This window comes from Sorex araneus, chromosome X (assembly GCF_027595985.1).
Source record: "Sorex araneus isolate mSorAra2 chromosome X, mSorAra2.pri, whole genome shotgun sequence".
Lineage (NCBI taxonomy): Eukaryota > Metazoa > Chordata > Mammalia > Eulipotyphla > Soricidae > Sorex > Sorex araneus.
In genome coordinates, this window is record NC_073313.1 from 106,058,419 (window position 1) to 106,079,564 (window position 21,146).

At 37.5% G+C, this 21,146-nt stretch overlaps 1 protein-coding gene across 2 annotated transcripts in view; it reads left to right on the plus strand.

Moving 5' to 3' along the window:
- COL4A5 (collagen type IV alpha 5 chain) overlaps positions 1-20,458 on the plus strand; it is a 245,474-nt gene extending 225,016 nt beyond the window's left edge. For both annotated transcript variants that reach the window (XM_055121721.1, XM_055121720.1), the window contains exons 43-51: positions 4,449-4,521; positions 4,650-4,721; positions 5,747-5,875; positions 7,329-7,427; positions 9,494-9,706; positions 14,328-14,505; positions 16,862-16,976; positions 17,901-18,073; positions 19,093-20,458. In XM_055121721.1, coding sequence (XP_054977696.1) covers positions 4,449-4,521; positions 4,650-4,721; positions 5,747-5,875; positions 7,329-7,427; positions 9,494-9,706; positions 14,328-14,505; positions 16,862-16,976; positions 17,901-18,073; positions 19,093-19,174 — 1,134 coding nt within the window. In that variant the 3' untranslated portion in view covers positions 19,175-20,458. The remainder of the gene's footprint in view (positions 1-4,448; positions 4,522-4,649; positions 4,722-5,746; positions 5,876-7,328; positions 7,428-9,493; positions 9,707-14,327; positions 14,506-16,861; positions 16,977-17,900; positions 18,074-19,092) is intronic.
- Positions 20,459-21,146: the final 688 nt, after the last annotated feature.

Consider the following 21,146-nt stretch of genomic DNA (forward strand, 5'->3'; position numbering starts at 1 on the left):
GGTTCCCTGTGGTTCTGGTAGTCCAATGATTCTAATGTTGTTCCTCTTAAAATCATCCCCTAGGACTCTGATTCTGGCTAGAGCTATTTTGAGGTCTCTTGCCATGGTTTGTTGTTGCCTGTAGGCCTCTTGCAGCTCATCTTCAAGCATACTGATTCTGTCTTCGGCTGCAGTCATCCTATTGTTGAGGGCAGCCAGAGACTTTTTGATTTCATGTACCGAATCCTTTATTCTTTTTGAAGGTTTTTTATTTCTGCTCTCATTTCTTCCTGTATTTTGTCGGCTGTCTGTTGTATTGTTTCTGCCAGGTCTTCCTTGAAGTTGTCCATCTTTGCGTTGAGTTCATTGAACATGTTGAGGATTTCAACTCTGAATTCTTTATCAGAGAGGTCAAGTTTGTAGGAAACGCCCATTGAGGTTTCCGGACTCCTTTGATCCTCCTCTGCTTGCAATGGGGATTTTCGCTGTTTCTTCATGTTGTTGTGGTGGTATGAAAGAGGGCCCTTGAAGATGAGTATCCCTGTTTCCTTTTGTTGCAAAAAAGGATAGTGGATAGGCTCAGTTAATAGTGGTTGCCTTTTTACTTGCCAGTTGTAGAACCTGGTCTCCTACTAAGATGTTTCCTTCAATCCTTCTGTGAAGTCTTGTGTTTTATTGTCCTACTGCTTGCAAATAGCTAGGATGTTAGTCTTGGATAGGATGTTGAGGAAATTATCTGCAGCTGCGTTAGCCAGCTGGTAATGAGACCACGCCCACTTTTCTTAGGCCACGCCCCTTTCCCACAACCCGGCAGCGGTCAACAGGCTGGGGGTGGTGTGCCGGCCACTTGGCTGGCAGTCTGGAGGGGAGAGAAGCCCGGGTTGCTCAGGGCCGCGGAGCAGGCTGGGTCTGGAAGGGCGGGTCGAGGGAGCGTCACAGACCTTTGCCGGAAGACAGAAAGGTGGCGGTGCTTGGCGTGCCGGCCACTTGGCCGGCAGTCCGGAGGGGAGGGCCTATCATATCTTTTATAGCATGTTCCCATCTTAGATAAGGGCCGAACAGAATGATGCATTGTGTTTACCTTTCATAGCTTTTTAGTCTTCCTTAATCTGGAGAGTTCCTATAGCTCTTTTTCTTTATGATCTTGAGATTTCTGAAAAAAAGTAGCTTGTTTTTACTTTTTAAAAAATATTTTCCTGTTTGGTATTTTATCATATTTAGATTCAGCTTAGGCATCCTCAACTGTAAAAATTTACAAAGGCGGTGCGCGCGGGAGGGGGAGATGCAATGATGCATCATGTTGTTCTGTTGTTAGCGGGCACTCAGGGCAGTTCTCTCTCGCACGAGCCGCTGGAGTTCAGTGTTCTCGAGCTGCTGTGTATGGACCGGATTGGGACAGCTCCTCCTTGTGCTCTGCTTCTGTGTGTGCCACTGTGCTCTCTTATGTCTGTCTCTCTGTCTCTGTCTCTGTAGTCTCTCCTCTGGTCTCTTCTCTGTTCTTCTCCAGTGTCCTCTTGTGTGTCTTCTCTGTCTCGTCGGTCTTCTTCTTCTGTCTCCCCTTTCTTCCCCCACAGTCTTAGTTTATATAGCAAATTACATAAGGCAGTAACACAAAGGTGGGTTGAACATTAACAAATCAACAAAGAGGGGTAATACCATTTCTTGAGGAGATAAACAAGATCTCATCTAAGGAGATTACTAGGAGATCCACTCAAGGGTGGGGCCAAACAAGGGTGTGTCAGGGTGTGAGCTAGTAATCTGTTTAAATAGTTATAGTAAATTTACTTATAATATTTCTAGCAATGTCATTCTGTATTAGCACAGTAAAAGATATATCAGACTTAAAGTTTGGTTCTTCCTGAGGACATTCACTATACATCCCAGACCACAGTCCTCAGGTCAGGTTAGTCTTCCTAACCCCAGGCGGTCCTAGTCTGGTCATTAATTTTGGATCATCACAGCATTTGTCTATGACCATGCTCTCAATTTATAGTTGAGTATTGTGATGCATTGGCCTGGCCCATTTTGATGCCAGGATAGCTCACAGCTTGCCCTGGGTCCATTCCATCCGTCATCGGAACCGTGCTTTTGGGGTGCTAGGAACTAAGGGCAACTGAGTGGAGAAAGCAGATGCCTGGGAGTAAATATTATTGGAGTCAGTCGGCTCCCAATTTACAAGCATAACAATAACTGTCTTCCTGTGTCCATACAGAAAGGATACTGCTTTAAGGTAAACTAAGTTCCCTGTGGCAAGGCTAAAAGGACAAACCCAATGTTATCTTACACTTAAGTGCAGTATTGCAGGTGTGATTTTTTTTCAAATCAGGATAACAAATATGGAAGCCTGTAAAGTGCATCTGCTTTTTGGTAACTTTAATATTTAATTTTTTAATTTATTGTGATTCTGTGATTAAATTTCTGTGAATCTTTAAGGTCCACATTTGAGAGAGATTATTCTGTATCTATCCTTGTCTTTGTAAAAGACTTCACTAGCATGATACTCTCAACATGAGTTCCATGCATGTTTCTGCAAAATGCTTGATTTTGTTCTTTCTTAGTACTGCATAATATTACATTGTGTGCATATACCAGAACTTCTTGATCTTTTCATTTGTACTTGAACATTTGGGTTATTTCCGTATCTTGGCTTAAATATGGTATCTTGTATTAAGTATGGTATTGAACATAGATATGCACATATTCTTTCAAATTATTGTTTTTGTGTTTGGGGAAACATGCTGAAAGATGGTATTTCTAGGTCTAATGGGAATTCTGTTCCATTTTTTTGAGAGCTCTCCATATTGCTTTCCATAAAGCCTGAACCAAATGACATTCTCACCAACAGTGGATGGAAGGCTCAACACAACCTGCCAACACTATTTCCAGACTTTTTGATGTGTGCTGTTTTCACTAATGTGACAATATACTTCATTTCTTTAATTTGTATTTCTGTAATTATGAAGGATGATGAGCACATTTCCAAAAGCCTGTTGGCCATCTGTATGCCTTCTTTGGGAAAGTGTCTGTTCATCTTCTCACTTCTTGACCCATTTATGGATGGGGTTGTAATATACTTTTGTTGTTGAATTTTGTGAGTGCTTTATAGATCTTAAATATCAACCATTTATCAGATATATTGTGAACAATATTTTATCCCATTGGTAAGGGTGTCTTTTTATTGTAAGCTTAGGTTTCTTTTATTTTTTTAGAAGTCTTTTAACTTGATATAGTCCCATTTATTTATTTTTGTTTTTGTTGGGTGACTTTGATTTTTGTTTCTTCAAGTTATTATCAGACATTTCATCACACGGTTTCCTTTTATATCTAGTACATAAACTACAGAAATGTACATTAAGATCATACTACTTCTCATCAAAATTTTTCCTTACATTTAATATCTCCAATATTTACCTTAGAACATCAATGTTGGAATAGTGGCAAATGATGACTTTTATCAAACTGTAGCTATGCCTGCACATATATTGGATCTGTTTAAAAAAAAATAGCAAAGGCTTCCATGATCTTCCATTATTCTTTTCATTATACATAGAAATCCTTTTTTTCAATTATTTCATTTTTTTTCTTTTTGCGTCACACCAGTCGATGCACAAGTGTCACTCCTGGCTCTGCACTCAGGAATTACCCGTGGCAGTGCTCAGGAGGCCATATGAGATGCTGGGAATCAAACCCTGGTCGGCCACATGCAAGGCAAATGCCCTACCCACTGTGCTATCAATCCAGCCCCAGTTATTTCAGTTTTTAACTCTCTTTTCTTTAGAGCACATATTCTTCCATATTTGGGAGCCCCCGCAAGCTATATCCACTTTCTTTCTGAAATGCCCTCATTTTTAATGCTTTATTACATTTTATCATAATAAGATGTTACAGGCTTACACTTTTTTCATTTCTACTAATAAGAAGTCTGTTTTTACATATTAAGACTAACAGAATAACCTCCCAAATGCTGTATCCTATGTACTTCTTTTAAACCTATTTTGGAGTTATTTTCAAATCTTTCCATATATTTTCTATCTCCTAACTCAGTTAATTAAAAAGTTCTAATATACTTCTTGCTGTCTTTCAGACTTTATTATTCCTATAATTGAATGATTTTTTATTCTAATCTGTATATATCACTTAATGCTACACTAAAAACAATCTGTTGATGATAAGATAATAGCTACAACTTATTAAGTACATATCACATGACACTTTGTTTCTTGATACTTAATATGACTAATTTAATCATCATCACAGTAAACCTATGATGTTGATACTATTATTTTGTCCATATTGGAAGAAAACTGTGAAACTAAAACAGTACCATAATCTAATAAAAGATACAGTTGAAAATTGAGGCTGATCATTTCACTTACAGACAGTATTGTAAACCACTATGTGAATCTATATATGTCCTCAGTACCTCCATGCCCCACAAATTTTCTTCTAACACTACTTTGTTTGTTCAGGGTGATCCTGGTCGTCCAGGTCTCATTGGAATGAAAGGAGATCCAGGTCTTCCTGGTGTTCCAGGATTCCCAGGTATTTAAGGAATATTTTGAGGTTTCCTGTTATAACTATATTTGGGGATAACATACCCATTTTCTTACTTGACCTGGTTGACTTGATTCTGCTGCTTTGTTATGCAGTTTTACTTATCTTCTTTGTAGGCATGAAAGGACCCACTGGAGTACCTGGTACAACTGGCCCTGAAGGAAATCCTGGACTTATGGGGCCTCCTGGTAAGTCTTAAAACCTGGGACTAGTTGTACTGACACTAAAAGCATTATTAAAGGATTTGAAAGTTTACATTCTGTGTTTCAACCAAGCTAGCAGAGTTTGGGGGCAAAACTTATAAGAAATATGTAATACTCCTCTAATACTATTATTTCAAACTATCCATTATAGTAGTGTAATATTGATAGTAGACTTTTGAATATAAGATTATGCGGGATTGATAAAAATGCTTCATTGAGGTACTTAAAAGATGTTACGGGGTTAAACTTCATGCTTTAAATGTAACAATATATTTCAAGCCCTGAAACCACATGGTACCCTGATCATTGCTTCGTGTAACCCTGGAAGTCCCATAGTACTATCAGAATGGTTAGGTAATCCCTGGCACCACAGGGCCCAAGTGGCATCACATACTTCCACTCTCATACCAAACAGTTAACAAGTTGCCTAAGAATTTCCAGAAAAAAGCCTAAACACTGCTAGGGGAGTCTACCCAAATAATAATTTTTTAAAAACTTATATTAGCTTTTATATTTACTTCCATAGTTAGTAAAATAGACCACAAGAACTAGTCATATGTGTATGTTTGCACATTTTAATATGAAATTATTTGTTTATGCTGAGAGACTTGTAAATTGTGGAATAGGGCATGTACTTGATTCTTCTACTAGTTTAGTGTACTTTGAGAAGTACAAATAAGAACTTCAAGTTATATTAGAATCAAAATGGATCTGTCATTCCACTACCAGTGCATTTATTTGTACTGGATTAGATTATCTAGTAACTTAAAAGCATGAAAATAGGAACAATATACCTAATTTTTCCATTGGAACATAGCAAAAGTAATATTTTTCAGTCATCTCGATGAGACAATGAAAATTTTTGAGCATGGTTATGTAGATAAGCAACATTCCAGTGTGTATAATTGTTTTCTCTCATATTAATTCTTACTCTGATTTTAGTTCTCTTTAGCATCTTTTTCTTTTGATCTTTCTTTACCTACCTTCAAATTTTTGTTTGTGCCTCTTAGGTCCCCCTGGATTACCTGGTCCTTCCGGACAAAGTATTATTATCAAAGGAGACACTGGTCCACCTGGAGTCCCAGGCCAACCTGGATTAAAAGGTCCACCAGGCCCACCAGGACCTCAAGGATTACCAGGTACCTTTATAGATAATATTTAAGCCTTGTCTGTTTGAGAACATTAACCTGAAACTCCTTTTTCTGTTCAGAGTTTATCTTCCTAACAATAGGAGTCCCAGCAACTAGAAGCCAAGATTACCATATATATATATATATATATATATATATATATACCTTTTCCTTTTTTTGAAAAGAATGCACTATAACAGTGATTTAGCAAGTTGTTAGTAATACTTTTGTTTCAGTCTCACCACCAGTGTAACTCCTTCTACCAGTTTCCCACACACCACCTCAGCCTACCCCCTTAGCAGGAACAAACAGACTTCTTCCTATTATTTGTTACTACACAAAAGCAAGTGAAATTATCAAAACTTAGATCAATGTAGGCCGATATGTTATAATTGTTATATCTCACAATGGTGTTACCAACGTCCTTGGCTGAAGATTTACTGGGCTGGTTGATGCTAGTTGAGCCAGAAAGGGGAATCAGCCAGTTTTGATTATAAAGAACATTATGCTGCTCACTCTTCCCAGATAGACCCTTCTGGCCTACTCAGAATAGAGGCAGGCTGATTCCCCTTTCTGGCTGAAAGCACAGCAGTCCACAGCCACACCCTTTGACATAGAAATGGGACAGCTCCACAATTTAACCTCCTCAAGGGTCTACCTGGGAAGAGTGAGCAGCATAATGTTCTTTTTGAGATTAGTTGTGGAGCTGAGCCATTTTTATGCCCACAGGATGACAGGTTTGGGCAGGGACTGCTGGATTTTCCTGTGGCAGGAGGTTGGAGGCAGGTGAATCTTCATGCCCCCATTTCAAGAACACCCAGAGTTTTCAGCCTATAGACTAATCCTACCTGGGAGATTGTAGCTTCTCGTTCTTTCTGAGATTTGTGGAACTAGACCAGTTCTCTGTTGAAAAGTATTAGGTGTGTCCTTTTTCCTCAAATATGTAATTTATTGTAGCCCTTTTTTGTAGTTCCTAAGTATATTCTAATTTTCATAATATAGGTAACGTTTTGTAAAGCTACAAAGAAATAAATATGTATTTAAGATTGTGTATTTTCTTTAGCCCATCTGCCAGAAAGATGAAAGGCTGATTTCTTCTTAGGAGGCTTAATATTTTAATGAAATCATTATTAATTGTCCAGTTTTGATTATAATAGTAAGTTGAAACTTCAGTATTTCCCTCTTATTAAGTTATTGTAAAGCAAAACCAGCCTTATCTATGGTGGGATAAATAAGAAAAGTTGTGTCTTGTTGTCCTGTATCACTCTAAAGGAGAACACAGAAGCAAAGTGAATGTTTAAGACTTAGTCCTGTCTTTTGTCTTAACCTGAGTTATTTTTATCTGGATTAAAGATAAGGTCAGGCTATGAATTTAATGACACTCAAGGACCTTCGATGTCCTAATGTCTAGATGTTGGCTTAATATATCCACATTTTCAAATCATATTTCCGTTTTCTCTAGGTCCAATTGGCCTTCCTGGAGACCCTGGACGCAATGGGCTCCCTGGATTTGATGGAGCAGGAGGACGCAAAGGAGACCAGGGTCTGCCTGGCCAACCAGGTAAGATAAGTAAAACACTACTGCTGATCCTAACCTTTCATATTTGGCAAAACTGTAGACATATGACCTCCAGTTGCAGCTTGAAAGGAGCATAGCTACTTGAAAAATCTGAAACTGGGAAAAATGGGAAGGGATATATAAGCAGACTAGCCAGGATGAGAATAACATAGAAATGTTTTTATTTATGTCTTTGGCATACTGGAAAATCCAACTTTTCTTCAAGGTGGGAATCTTCCAGGTATTCGGTGTATTCTTTTAAAATTTCAATATGATGATTTAAACTCAGTGACAATTCCACATTAGAAAGTTTTGCAATAAAATTTAATTTCCCCATAAAACATAGCCAGTCTAAGATATTTCCTATAGAACTTTGAGAGTCGTAGTGGCAGCTTACACTGAGATGGCAAGTTGATATATATGCTTTTGAAGTCACCATTATTAGGTGTGCCAGATACTGTTTAATCTAGGATCTACTAAATTTCCAATCTGTATTCATCATACTTCCAAAAAATTGAGTCACCTTGCAACATTGCTGCACTCAGTACAATAGCTAAGATATGGCATCAACCTAGGTGGCCAACAACAGGTGAATGGTTTATGAAGATATGGTATATACACATAATGGAATGCTATACAGATGCAAGGAGTAAAGAAATAATGCAATTTACTGCAATGTGGTTGAAACTGGAAGGTATCATGTTGAATTAAGTAAGACTTAAGAAGAAAGACAAATGCAGGATGATATCACTTATCTGTAGTATATATAGTACTGGGTGAGGAAATGTAAAAGGGGGGGATGCCTTTACCCCAGTGCTTATAGAGGAGAAGGGAAGAGAAGGAAAGAAATCAAGAGGGAGAGAAGTGAATGAGAAGTAATGTGTGAACAGGCATTAGGGCTTCAGTTATACCAGTGATATGAGTAAGTGGTATAGCCATATATCCAAAACACAGACTCAACAAAACTTAAAACATGATATCGAAGCTGCAACTACTGAAACTTTGTAATGTGCCTGTCAAGTTGACAGGTGGCGATGGGGTAGAGGTTGGAGTGGGAACAGAATATAGGAACACTGGTGGAGGGAAGTTGACACTGGTGATGGAATTGGTGTTGAAATGTTATATGCCTAAAATCAGCTATCAATAACTTTGTAAATCACAGTTCTTTAAGAAAAAAGAAAGTACACTAAAGATCATTAACATAGAAATAGGATCTCATAAACTTAGTAGATGGTTATGTTAGCAACTCTTGAAAATACATACTTAAGTATTTTTCATTGAAAAATATCAATGACTATGTATTTTGCATTGAACAAATATCAATGACTATGTATTTTGCATTGAACAAATATCAATGGCTATGAGGCAGGGTTTTAACCCATATGGCCTTCCTAGAACCAGCACCTACCATTTTATGAGCTATTTCGAGAGAAAAAAACGAGTAATGTCAACTTCAGTGGTGGACATTTCTCTGAAGTTTCCCCAAAATGAACATTTACCCAAAATTCTCACAGTGGACAAAGACCTATATAGGAAAATATGTAATGAGCTCAAATTAGGAGCTAAATGGAGAAGGGGAACAAGTAGTAGATTGAAAACCAGATTATTTAAACAGGCTTTTTTGAGTATTCTGTCTATTCTCTAAGAAAACTGATGCCTGAAAATAATTTCACAGACAACTTCAAAGGAAAATGTTTTTCAGGATTGAAGTTGCCCAGCTGGTGGACTGATGGCAACCACACTCTTACTTTCTTATTGATGAACAAAACAGTGGGTTGAAATTTTGTCTTGGGAATATAGTAAAAGACCAATGTACATATAGATTCCGTAGAGAAGTATCACATCTCAGTATTTAGTGTTACTATCAAATGCCATCAAACAATCTTAGGATAAAAAATTTAACCTTTGAGGTTAGGAACAATATCTTATTTAGCTATAAGTCTGTGAAATCAAAATATACAGTTATAAACACCATATTAACTATAATGAAGAAATAATATTTTATTAGTAGTCATAATAATTGGTTAGAGTTTGCATCATTTTTTATATTAATGATTGCATGGAAATAGGTGCCCGTGGTTTGGATGGTCCTCCTGGGCCAGATGGACTACAAGGCCCCCCAGGTCCACCTGGATCCTCCTTTTTCACCCATGGATTCCTCATCACACGTCACAGTCAGACAACAGATGCACCTCCATGTCCACCAGGAACTGTCAAGATTTATGAAGGCTTTTCGCTTCTGTATGTACAAGGAAATAAAAGAGCTCATGGTCAAGATTTGGGTGAGACAATCCACAACTTCCTACTATGCATTTTGTTTGTTTTGAAAATCTTCTAGGTTCTGTGGTACCCTTTGTCAAAGTATATCTATTTTGGGGACTTCCAAAATGAAAAACATATCTAGTGAAACTTGATCTATTCACTATGAGTTCCATACAGATACCATTTTAAATTTTCAGCTAAAAAACATTAGTTCTCTAGTGTGAACTATCATTTTTAACCTAAAATAAGGCTTTTGTTAGTTTTTAGGGAAACTAGTCTTTGTACAGTATTGCAGGCTGTAGAAATATCCACGCGGTATAGTAAGGAATAGAGGCAGTTAAAACTTTCACTTTGATGCTAAAAGAATATCACTGTATAAAACAAATTGTGTTGCATTAATGAAAATATCTGATATTAAAAGGTGGAATAAACATATTGAATACTAGAACTGTTCTTTCTGAGAGAAAAATAACATTCTTATAATTAATATAGTAGAGTCTTTTTTAAATTTTTATTAGTGAATCACCATGAGGTACAGTTACAAATTTATGAACTTTCATGTTTGCATTTCGTGTACATCCCTCCACCAGTGTCCATTCTCCTCCATCAGTGTTCCCAGTATCCCTCCCACCACCCCTATCCCAACCCCCACCACCCCACCCTGCCTCTGCAGCAGGGCATTCCCTTTTGTTCTCTCTCCTGTTGGATATTGTAGTTTGCAATAGAGGTATTCAGGGGCCATCATGTTCAGTCTATAATCTACTTTCGGCACACAGCTTTCAACCCGAGTGGGTCCTCCCAACATTCTCAACTAGGTGTTCCCTTCTCTATTTCAGCTGCCTTTTCCCCCAGCATGTGGGGCCGGTTTCCAAGCTGTGGGGCAGACCTCCTGGTTCCTATCTAGTAGAGTCTTAACATTTTACAATAAGGAAGGCATTGAGAGTTTATGAGAATTCATCCTCTTTTCAAAAATATGGAACCTAGGGCGCGAGAGAGTATAAGAGATAGAGTAGGGCACTTTTATTACATGTAACACTAGTATCCTATCCTCTCTACCACCTGCGGTACCCCAAGCATTTCCAGCTACCACCTGTGGTCCCTCAAACATTGCCAGAGGCCACCGCTGAGCACTAAACTAGGAATACCTTGAGCACCACAGGGTGTGGCCCCAACCAAAAAATGTTGGAAACAATAATTGAGAATTCTGCTTCCTGATAACCTATATCATATATACAACAAAACATTCCTGTTATTATTATGTACCTTACTTTTGTGTACCTCCTCTTGTTTCCTTCTTTTTATTCAAAGACCAGAGATATTTCCAACTGCTCCTACTTAGACAGTAATGAGAATTTAATTATTAATGTAATTTATAATTATAATATTCATTATCCATGAATGTGTTTCAATTGATAGGACACAAGCCTTCCACGGATGAAGCCCTGCGTTCAAAACCAGAGCCAAATAACTTTTCCTACCCAGCTGCTTTAGAGTATAGTTCTGTTGGCCCTCAAGCACAGCTGGTTGTGGCCCCCAGAGCACCAAAACAATAAAAATTAATAGAAATATGTAGGACATGTCTTTTCATTTTATACATTTTTAAAACTTACTATATTGGAACTGGAGCAATTGTACATCAGATAGGGTGTTTGCCTTACACGTGCCTGACCCAGTTTCATGGCTGGCACATGATACGGTTCCTGGAGCCCTGCCAGTAGTGATCCCTGAGCTCAAGGTCAGGAGTAAGTTCTAAGCACTGCCTGGTGTGGCCTAAAAAATTTATTCAAAACTGACTAATGGATTAAGTGAGTTATTCAAAGTCACACACCCAGAAATGTATGAAAATAGAAGATCAAAAGCAGAAAAATCTGTAGAACTGGTCTACAGAACTGAGCTTGCTATGTCAGTGTAGTGTGTATTAGGGTTTATAGAGGCTGGAGTGGGAGTGAAGAGGAACCCCGATACAATGGTAGAGGGAAGCAGACACTGGTGGACAACCTGGTGTTGGGGTGCTGTATTGAAAAAACCCTATCATTGACAGTATTGTAAAATTATAAATCAGAGTGACTAAAATTTAAAAAATCCAGTGTCTATCAATTCTAAATCCATAGCTTTTCAGTTATGTCATTGTCACTGATTCTCACATGAACTTGAGTAAGTCTCATTTTTCTGCACCAGATTTTATTTTTTCTGAAAAAAAAAAAACATTTAGAACAAATTAATCTAAATCAGTGATTTTCAACAACCTGGGTAACTTCTAAAAAGATCCTGGAACTTTCTCAAACCTGTTGTATAAGGATGTATAATTATCTTAATGATCCATCAGATTTAAGAATTACTGATATTTTATCCATCACTCGTCTGATATAAACATATGTATCTGCATACATGAGAAATTTCCAACAGCTACTCAGGCATTCTTTTAAAGGAATGGGTATTCAAAGCACCCACTTTTATATTTACATTCATCCAAATTGCCTGTGTTTATGCTTTGGATAATCTAGCATTCTCTTACTGTTGCCCATCCCCCAATTATAAAAGTATGGAAGCAGCAGAATGGTGGATGAGTCAAGAATCTTCCACTATCCATATTTTCAAATAAATCCAAGAAGTGAAATTTAGGGCCTGAAAAAGGACCAGACAGCTGTAGGAGCAGTGCTCTCACATAGAGAGAAAGTGGAAGACATCAGAGAGACTATAAATAACCATAAACAACCTATACTGTGTTTCTCCAGTATACTTTGACTTATAAGAGATATGGAGCCTGCAATTCTGAGCACAGTAAGGCATTAAACAGAAACTTGTTTCTGGAGGATAGGGGCACACTGGAGAGAAATGTTCTATAACAAACACAGTGTTAGGGTGCAGAAGCCAGTTAAGAAAGAAAGCCTGCAAACAACCAAGAATCAGGGATGAAAGGGGGAGATACCCTAGCAACTACTACCAGAAAAACCTGATTTATTGAGTGGATGATTTTTAATTAATTTGGTCATTACATGTTCAATTATTTTGCAGCCCCCCATATTCAGTTAAATTGTCTCATATGGGGTTCTGACATGATGTTTTAAAAACTAAGTCAGTGAAAAGAGGAAAGGTAGAGTGCAGGTAGAAACCAGGTAGAATGCACTTGGCTTTCACATGACCAACCATGGTTCAATACTCATCACCCCTTATGGCCCACAAGCCCTACCAGAAATTATCTCTGAGCACAGAACCATGAGTAAGCCTTGAGCACAGACCGATATGGCCCAAAACCCAAAATGAAGAAAGAAAAAGAAAGAAACTAGACTCTAAAACTCTACTGCTGGATATGCCTGAGATCTTGAGAAAATTGTTATTTCCAGAAAAGACCTGGTCCATACAGGTGGACTAGAAATAGTCTGAGAAGCCCCAATAGTGGAGTTTGTTCTTAACTAAAGGAGCATCACCTATGGCCACTTCCTAAAAGATAATTCTCTATGCATCTGGCCTTGGATATACAGAGAGTCTGTTCCTTCCATGCCTTGGACCATTGTTTGGGATTATGTTTGCCTCTTGTGCTTTCTAACTAGTCACAGCATAAAGCAGAGTTTATCACTGGGACCATGTGGCCCCCTGTCACCCCCCAGATATTGTGTAAATGGGGGCCACAGCATGAAACTAGGATTGTCACAGGAAGGGAACAAGGTCTGAAGGGATCACAGTCAGGAAAATGTTGAGATACATTAGCCTAGAACATAGTAATTTAATTAATCTTATAGGGAATGTTTGTTTTAACTGATGACACCTTTAGACTTAGTGAAATACCCTCACTGTATCTCTCTGTGACTGCTGTTGAGATTGTGAGCTGACTGAAGTTCAAATACACAATTCCTAGATCACATCTGAAGGATAATTGATAACGTGAAGCAGCGGCAAATTCTCAGGGTGTGAGACTAACCTAGAAGAAAGGGAGCTTGCAGTTCTACTCCCTTACTCTAGCCTCAGTTCAGGTATCTAGCTGCCCCCATGGAAGGCCTGAATTTGTTGTATATGTCAACATTAACTTTTCCACTCTGCAATGCCTTAGCTTCTACACCTATTAGGTGATTCCACACAACTGATGCTAGTGACTTAGGTGAAATGAAGAGAGAGGCAGCAGCCTCGAGAAGGAAATCTGCTGCTTTCTCTCTATCCACTTCTGCCACCCTGGGAATGCCTTAGAAAACCTAGAAGTGTTAAGAGTCGTCCTTGGGCCTTGCTCCTTGCAGGAAAGGAAAGTCAGTCCTAGACCTTACTGGGAATGTCTTGGAGGAAGACAAGGCAACCTGGAGAAGAAATGCTGATATGTTATGTTGTCTCACTCATCCATACTACATTACTTAGTATTCACCAAAGGACATGTGTCCAAAAGACGAAAGATTTATCACCAGTTTTAAAAGTGTTAGGGAATACATGAGCTACCTGCTGCAACAAATGTCTACATAAATTATATTTTCTGATTTTTTAAGTATTAAGATAGGTAAATGTGCATCTTATGAGTAAAATAAAATACATGTAATATGTACTGTCTATGATATATGGAACAGTTTCTCTTTGAAAGGTTGTTTTTTAGTGTTTTAGAAGAAATTGAAGCATCATCATGATGAATCCTTCATCTTTTTCTCCCTAATTCTCCCTTAGGGACGGCTGGCAGCTGCCTTCGTCGCTTCAGTACCATGCCCTTCATGTTCTGCAATGTTAATAATATTTGCAATTTTGCTTCAAGAAATGACTATTCTTACTGGCTCTCCACCCCAGAGCCAATACCAATGAACATGGAGCCCTTGAAAGGCCAGAACATTAAGCCATTTATTAGTCGGTAAGATGTTGGTATAGCTTGGTTTGGTATTGGTTTGGTTTAGGGCAACAGACAGCAGTGATCAGGGCTTCTGATCCTGGCTTTGCACTCAGAGCTCACTCCTAGTGGGGCTGCGGGGACCGTATGGGGTGCTGGGGACTCAACCCAAGTTGCCACATATAAAGCAAGTGCCCTATCACAGTACTATCTCTCCAGTCTCAACATTGTTATCATTTTAACTTTCAGCAAACTTCTGTGAGTTTAACTGATCACAAAGGAGTCCAAAGCTAATAATAAGTCTTTACATGCTAGGTAGAACAGAGGTACCATTTTAATATTCAATTTGTATTTACCTTGTTCTGTATTTACTTGGGATCTGCTTTTGATTATGCCCCTCTGATAGAAAATGTGATATATGTCACAGTCAAATTAAAATATGCATAAATCAACATAAAATATATCAGGCTTCATCTAAGTGTAACTACAGAGATAATAAAATACAATCAAAGCATATGGAAATGATATTTAGTTCCTACTGGTGAAAGGTGGAATAACTATATGAAAGAAATTTTTGAACTGACTAGTCCTTCCTTAGGTAGAATTTGAGACATGGGCAGTTAAGAGTGGGTAGGGCATACTAAACAGAGAATATAGAAATGAGTGGTAGATTTCTGTGTCTAGAATATAGTTTATAATTGAAACTAGAAGATATTATTGGATAAAAATATTGAAATACCAGATTTTTTTACTTAAGTTTATGTGGTTTATAATATTTGAAAGAACATTACATGAGTGTGTAATATGGATTGCAAAAGGAATATTACTGAGATAGTGGCCAGGCAGATGGGAGATAGTGTTATAATACAGCAGGAGTGAATTGGACCTGCAGTAGAGGAAATGCACCACATTAATAGAATAGATAGGAGTTAGCAGATTATTAGCTATGCTAAGTAAAAAGTGGTAGCTGAGGTTTAAGTTATGAGTAGCTCTGTAGCACTGTCATCCCATTGTTCATAGATTTGCTTGAGCGGGCAACAGTAATGTCTCCATTGTGAGACTTGTTACTGTTTTTGCCATATCAAATACACCACAGGTAGCTTGCCAGGCTCTGCCTTGAAGGCAGGATACTTTCAATAGCTTGTTGGTCTCTCCGAGAGAGATGGAGGAATCGAACCTGGGTCGGACATGTGCAAGGCAAATGCCCTACCCACTATGCTATAATGGCTCCAGCCCAGGTATGAGTAACTAAGTATCATTGCATTTAGTATTCATTAATAGATATTTTCTAGGGTCTTATTTCTGTCTAACCTTAGTTTGACTCAAATTTTAGTGCACAGGAGCTATAACATCACACATATATAACATCTCACAATGGAGACGTTACTGGTGCCCACTCAAGCTTATTGATGAACAGTGGGACAACAGTACTACAGTGCTATTAGCTCTTGTCATTTTTTCTCTGATAATGACACAATTGAAGTAAGATTCCAGTAACCGTAAAGAATTAATTACTGAAAAATCTAGTTTCTCTGATATTGAAAGAAAAGGTTGAACCTCATTGAGCCTCTTTTAGTAAAGATTGTAAATTGATGCTCTGTTTTAATTTTTGATGATTATCAATTCTCCTCTAATTTGCCCAGGGTCACTAAAATTTATTGTATATATGTGTGTGGTTTTTGTTAGGCCCAATTCTGAAAAAAGAAAGGTTCACTAAAGGTAGTCCTTACTTTGTAGGTAAACCAGTTTGCCATGTTGGTTTAGTCATATTTCAGGAGGCTCCTTTATGATCTTTATTAAAATTTGATAAACTCAATATTTTTGCTATATTTGCTTATTTTTTAGATTAAATCTATGCTCCCAATGCTTGTTACATTCTAAATATGTTATACTTCTCCAAATGTGGCCAAATGGCAAATAAATGTATTTTGAATCAACAATAATTGGCAGAGATTGAGAAAATATCTATTTATATCCTTTCAGTTTATCAAACATTGTCCTTAGCATATTTTCAGCATTACTGTGTGTTTACTCTAAAGTTTAACACCTTGACAAGTACCTTTATAATATACCAAGCCAAACTCCAATAGCAGTTATAACAATAGCAAGCATGGATGCAAATTTGGGATAGTTGGGTAAGGAAATGTTTTAACAGTGGTTTTTATTGGGAGGGACAACTTACAATTTGGTTTAGAGTTTCATTTCCAGTATTGGGAGATAGGGCTTAAGTGAAAGAAATTCCTCAAGTGCATTATTCTCCTTTGCTCGTTGTAGACGTCTGATTGGATCTTTATCCCAGGAAGACATCCAAAAAAAAGGAACTGCTGTTTCTCACCTGCTTACTTTTTAAATTGTGTGCCTTCTCTCCCTTCTTTACCAGATGTGCAGTATGTGAAGCTCCAGCCATGGTCATTGCAGTTCATAGTCAGACCGTCCAAATTCCCCATTGTCCACAGGAATGGGATTCTCTCTGGATTGGTTATTCCTTCATGATGGTATAAAATGCCTTTTCTTGTCCTTGTCCTCTTGGTTAAATAACCAGAGAATCTACATTTTCCCCCAGTATGAAGAATTCTTGTCTTTTATGTAGAAAGATTCTTGAACTTCAAAAAGATTCTTCCAGACACTATTTTGCACCACATATGTTCTAGAAAATATTTTATAATCTTTTTTATTATTAATATTCTTTTTTTTACTTTTTTAATTTTCCTATTTTTTATTGAATAACCATGAGCTACAGTTAGAAAATTTTCATGTTTGAGTTTTTGTCATACAATGATAGAACACCCATCCCTCCACCAGTGTACATATTCCACCACCAGTGTCCCCTGTATCCTTTCCTCCCCTATCCCAACCCTCTCCCTGCCTCTATGGCAGACAATTTCCCTCTTATGTTTCAATTATGGGTATTATGGTTTGCAATACAGATACTGAGAGGCCATCATGTTTGGTCCTTTACCTACTTTCAGCACACATCTCCCATCCTAAGCAGCCCCTCCAACCATCATTGAATTAGTGATCCTTTGTCTATCCCAGCTGTCTACTCTCCCAGCTCCTAAGGCAAGATTCCAACCATGGAGTAATCTTCCTGGCCCTATAATCTTTCTATCGATTTTTTCCTATTGATTTTGTTAGGCATCTTTTTTTAAAATTTATTTTTTAATTGAATCACCATTTTGGAAGTTACAAAGCTTTAAGGCTTAAGTCTCAGTTGCATAATGCTCGAACACCCATCCCTCCAGCAGTGCATATATTCCACCACCAAGTTCTTGGTGTTAGGCATCTTTGATGTGTCTATTGTTCTTTTACCTCTGGTCCTGCTTCCTTCCCTAGAATTACAATTTTAGTCAAACTCAGCACAGATCTTTGAGTATTCACTAAGTTTTTGTGGCACATGATATTCCTCTTTGTTTTTCTAGCACTCAAGTTCAGGAGCAGAGGGTTCAGGTCAAGCTCTGGCCTCCCCTGGCTCTTGCTTGGAAGAGTTTCGTTCGGCTCCCTTCATTGAATGTCATGGGCGAGGTACCTGCAACTACTATGCCAACTCCTACAGTTTTTGGTTGGCAACCGTGGATATTTCAGACATGTTTAGGTAAGGTGCTTTTGGCTTTAGTTTAGTTCTGGCCCCAAGCTTCCTTTAGAGATTTTAGGGGAGGCAATTCGTGAATCTATGGATGGTGTATTCCCCATAAATGTTAGAAGTTTAGTGCACTGTAGCCTTTATACTTGCTTCCTCTTCTTATATACCTGACTCAGGTCAGGAAAACAGACTTGGTTAATATTAGGTGTATGTATGGCATGTTAATAATTTTTGGTACCAGAACAAATCAAGGAAAGGTTATGTAACCACTCAATAATGAGAAAGAAGCTGTCGAAGTAGCCTTGAGACTACCCTGAGAATTGAAGCTATAATCAACTTGTGTTTCCTCCATCAGTCTAGTATTGTCCTTTACCAAGATGTTTTAAAAGACCTCATCAAAGTACTTAAATGAGTAAAACTATATGTTTTCCTGTAGCTCAGGATATTTCAAGCTATTGGGGGGCATGAATTTAAATTTATATGTTGCCCCTTTTATCATCACTTGATCAATTTCTTCTATCTTATTTCTAGGTAATTCCTATAGTTTTTCACCATTGATTGCTCAGATTCTCCTTATTATACAGTTATTTATAAAGTATATAAGTAAGATAATGAGAGGGAAGGAAGAAGATAAAAGTGGTGGGAAAAGAATCACAAGCTATCTTTGACCACTAATACCTCTTAGGATATACCAGTTATTACACTAGATTAGATTTCTTCAAAGTTAATAGTTAAATCATAAGTATAACTTAAACACAAAGAGAATAATTGGGGCATGAGTTTGAAACTATAATAGAATTTAAATATCAAAAAGGGCTAATATGGGGCTGGAGTGATAGCACAGTGGGTAGGGCATTTGCCTTGCACGCGGCCGACCCAGGTTCGAATCCCAGCATCCCATATGGTCCCCTGAGCACCGCCAGGGGTAATTCCTGAGTGCATGAGCCAGGAATGACCCCTGTGCATTGCCGGGTGTGACCTAAAGAGAAAAAAAAAGGGCTAATATGGTTTTCTTGTTTCTTATTTCCCAGCAAGCCTCAGTCAGAAACATTGAAAGCAGGAGACTTGAGAACTCGCATTAGCCGATGTCAAGTGTGTATGAAAAAGACATAACATTTTGAAGAACGCCTGTGGTTTATAACTGTGATATGCATATACATACATATTTATATATACATGTCGATGTATATATAAAATTTCCAGTGTACACTGTCTGACTTTTCCTATCTACCATTGCTTTCACTAATGGTGCTACTATATATGACCAAAAGAACATGCTGGCTAGTAAACACAAAGATTTAAATGTACCTCAACAATGTGCCAGAGCAAAGTCTCTATTCTGCATAAGAAATAAGGAAATGAATTTACTTTTTGGGTTTAGCATGACTTTCTCCAAGATTATAATATGAATATTATGTATTTCCCGAGTAACTAAAACAACACATTAAAAATTCAATTAAAAGAAGACTTTCACTGAGTAGAAGACCACAGTTTGGGAAAAGAATTATTTTTATGGTGCTACTAATCCTATTGTATCCCAAACTTTTAATGCAAAAGTGTTGAGCTTATTTTTGTCTTAAGGAATGTGTATATAATGTAAACAACTTTTTAGCTCAGAATGTTCAGTTCTTTACATGTGACTTGATTTGAATCACTTTAAAAATGCAGCAAAACTAAGAATAGAAACAACAAGACATTTTGTCCAACTTTATCGAAGTAGGAATTATGCTCTTACATTAAGTTATAATAGAGTAATTTAATTTGAGGTTTATCCCATTACTAAGTTTTTATTTTAGGGGAGTACACCCTGCGGTGCTAAAGGCTTACCCCTGGCTCTGTGCTCAGAGATCATTCCTGACAGGGCTGGGGAGACCATATGGGTGTGTTGCAGGGGCTTGAACCAGATTCACTGCATATAAGACAAGCAACATACCCATTTTTACTATCTCTATAGCTCATTATTTGAATTTTAAAAAGAACAGGTCTTCTTTGGTCACACAAATAAGAATTTTAAATATCCATGTTACAGAACAAACTATAACATCAAATGGAGCAACTTCCCTTTTGTTAAATTCTCTGAGACATTGGACTCTAGATGCCCTGTTTTGATCTTTGTTATATCTTGATTTTGCTCAACTCTGACTGAGTGAGGTTATACCTAATTATTTGGATAAAAAGTATACACAAAGATTAATAAATCCTTCACACTGGTGCTTAACTAAGAATGTTCTGTGGTCTCTGCTGGTGCAAGAACTGGGAAGATGATAATTGTTTATACTTTATTTTCAATAGCAACAATCCAATTGATGTTTCTTATTCAATTTTTAATTTTAAAATTTTATTGTCACAATGTCATGCCTTATTTTTCTAGCTATAATCTTCTCATGTAATATTTTTTTCCATTGGTATCAGTTTAATAAAGATATATGTTGCAAGCATAATTTGTTATGTATGACTTCACTTCAGCCTATGTCTAAAAATCTGTTCATCCACAAGTAGACTACACATCTGTATTTCAACACGTAGTGTCCTCATAGGATTATTTAGAAAATTTCCAAGCCAAGAAACGTTTATAAGCTTTGATTACTCTCAGAACTAATAGAAAACAAATAATGTAAATATTTTCAGTGACGAAAACCACCTATTGGAAGGTATTTTTAGAAAAAACAAATTTATTAGCAGCATTCTGTTACTGACTGGGAAAAGAAACCTATCAACTTCTATTTTTAGAATTCATTAATATGTTTAAAGAAGATTAGTGAGTTCCTAATGATCAAGAATGAACACATGTACTTCCCTATAACAGCCAAAACATTCTAAAAGAGATATTTAAAGCCTCTATATTAAAATTGGGTCACAGATAAAATATGAAGCAACTAAAACTTTGAGATTTACACCTTTTTTTCGGGGGAGGGTGGTACACACTCTGTGGTGCTCCTGGGGGCTATTCCTGGCTCTCTGCACAGGAGTAACCTATGGGGTACTTAGGGAACCATGTTTGTTGCCAGGGATTGGAATGGGATAGACAGGATGCAAGACAAGCACTTTAACTGCCATTCTATTTTTCTGGTCAGAATAATTTTAT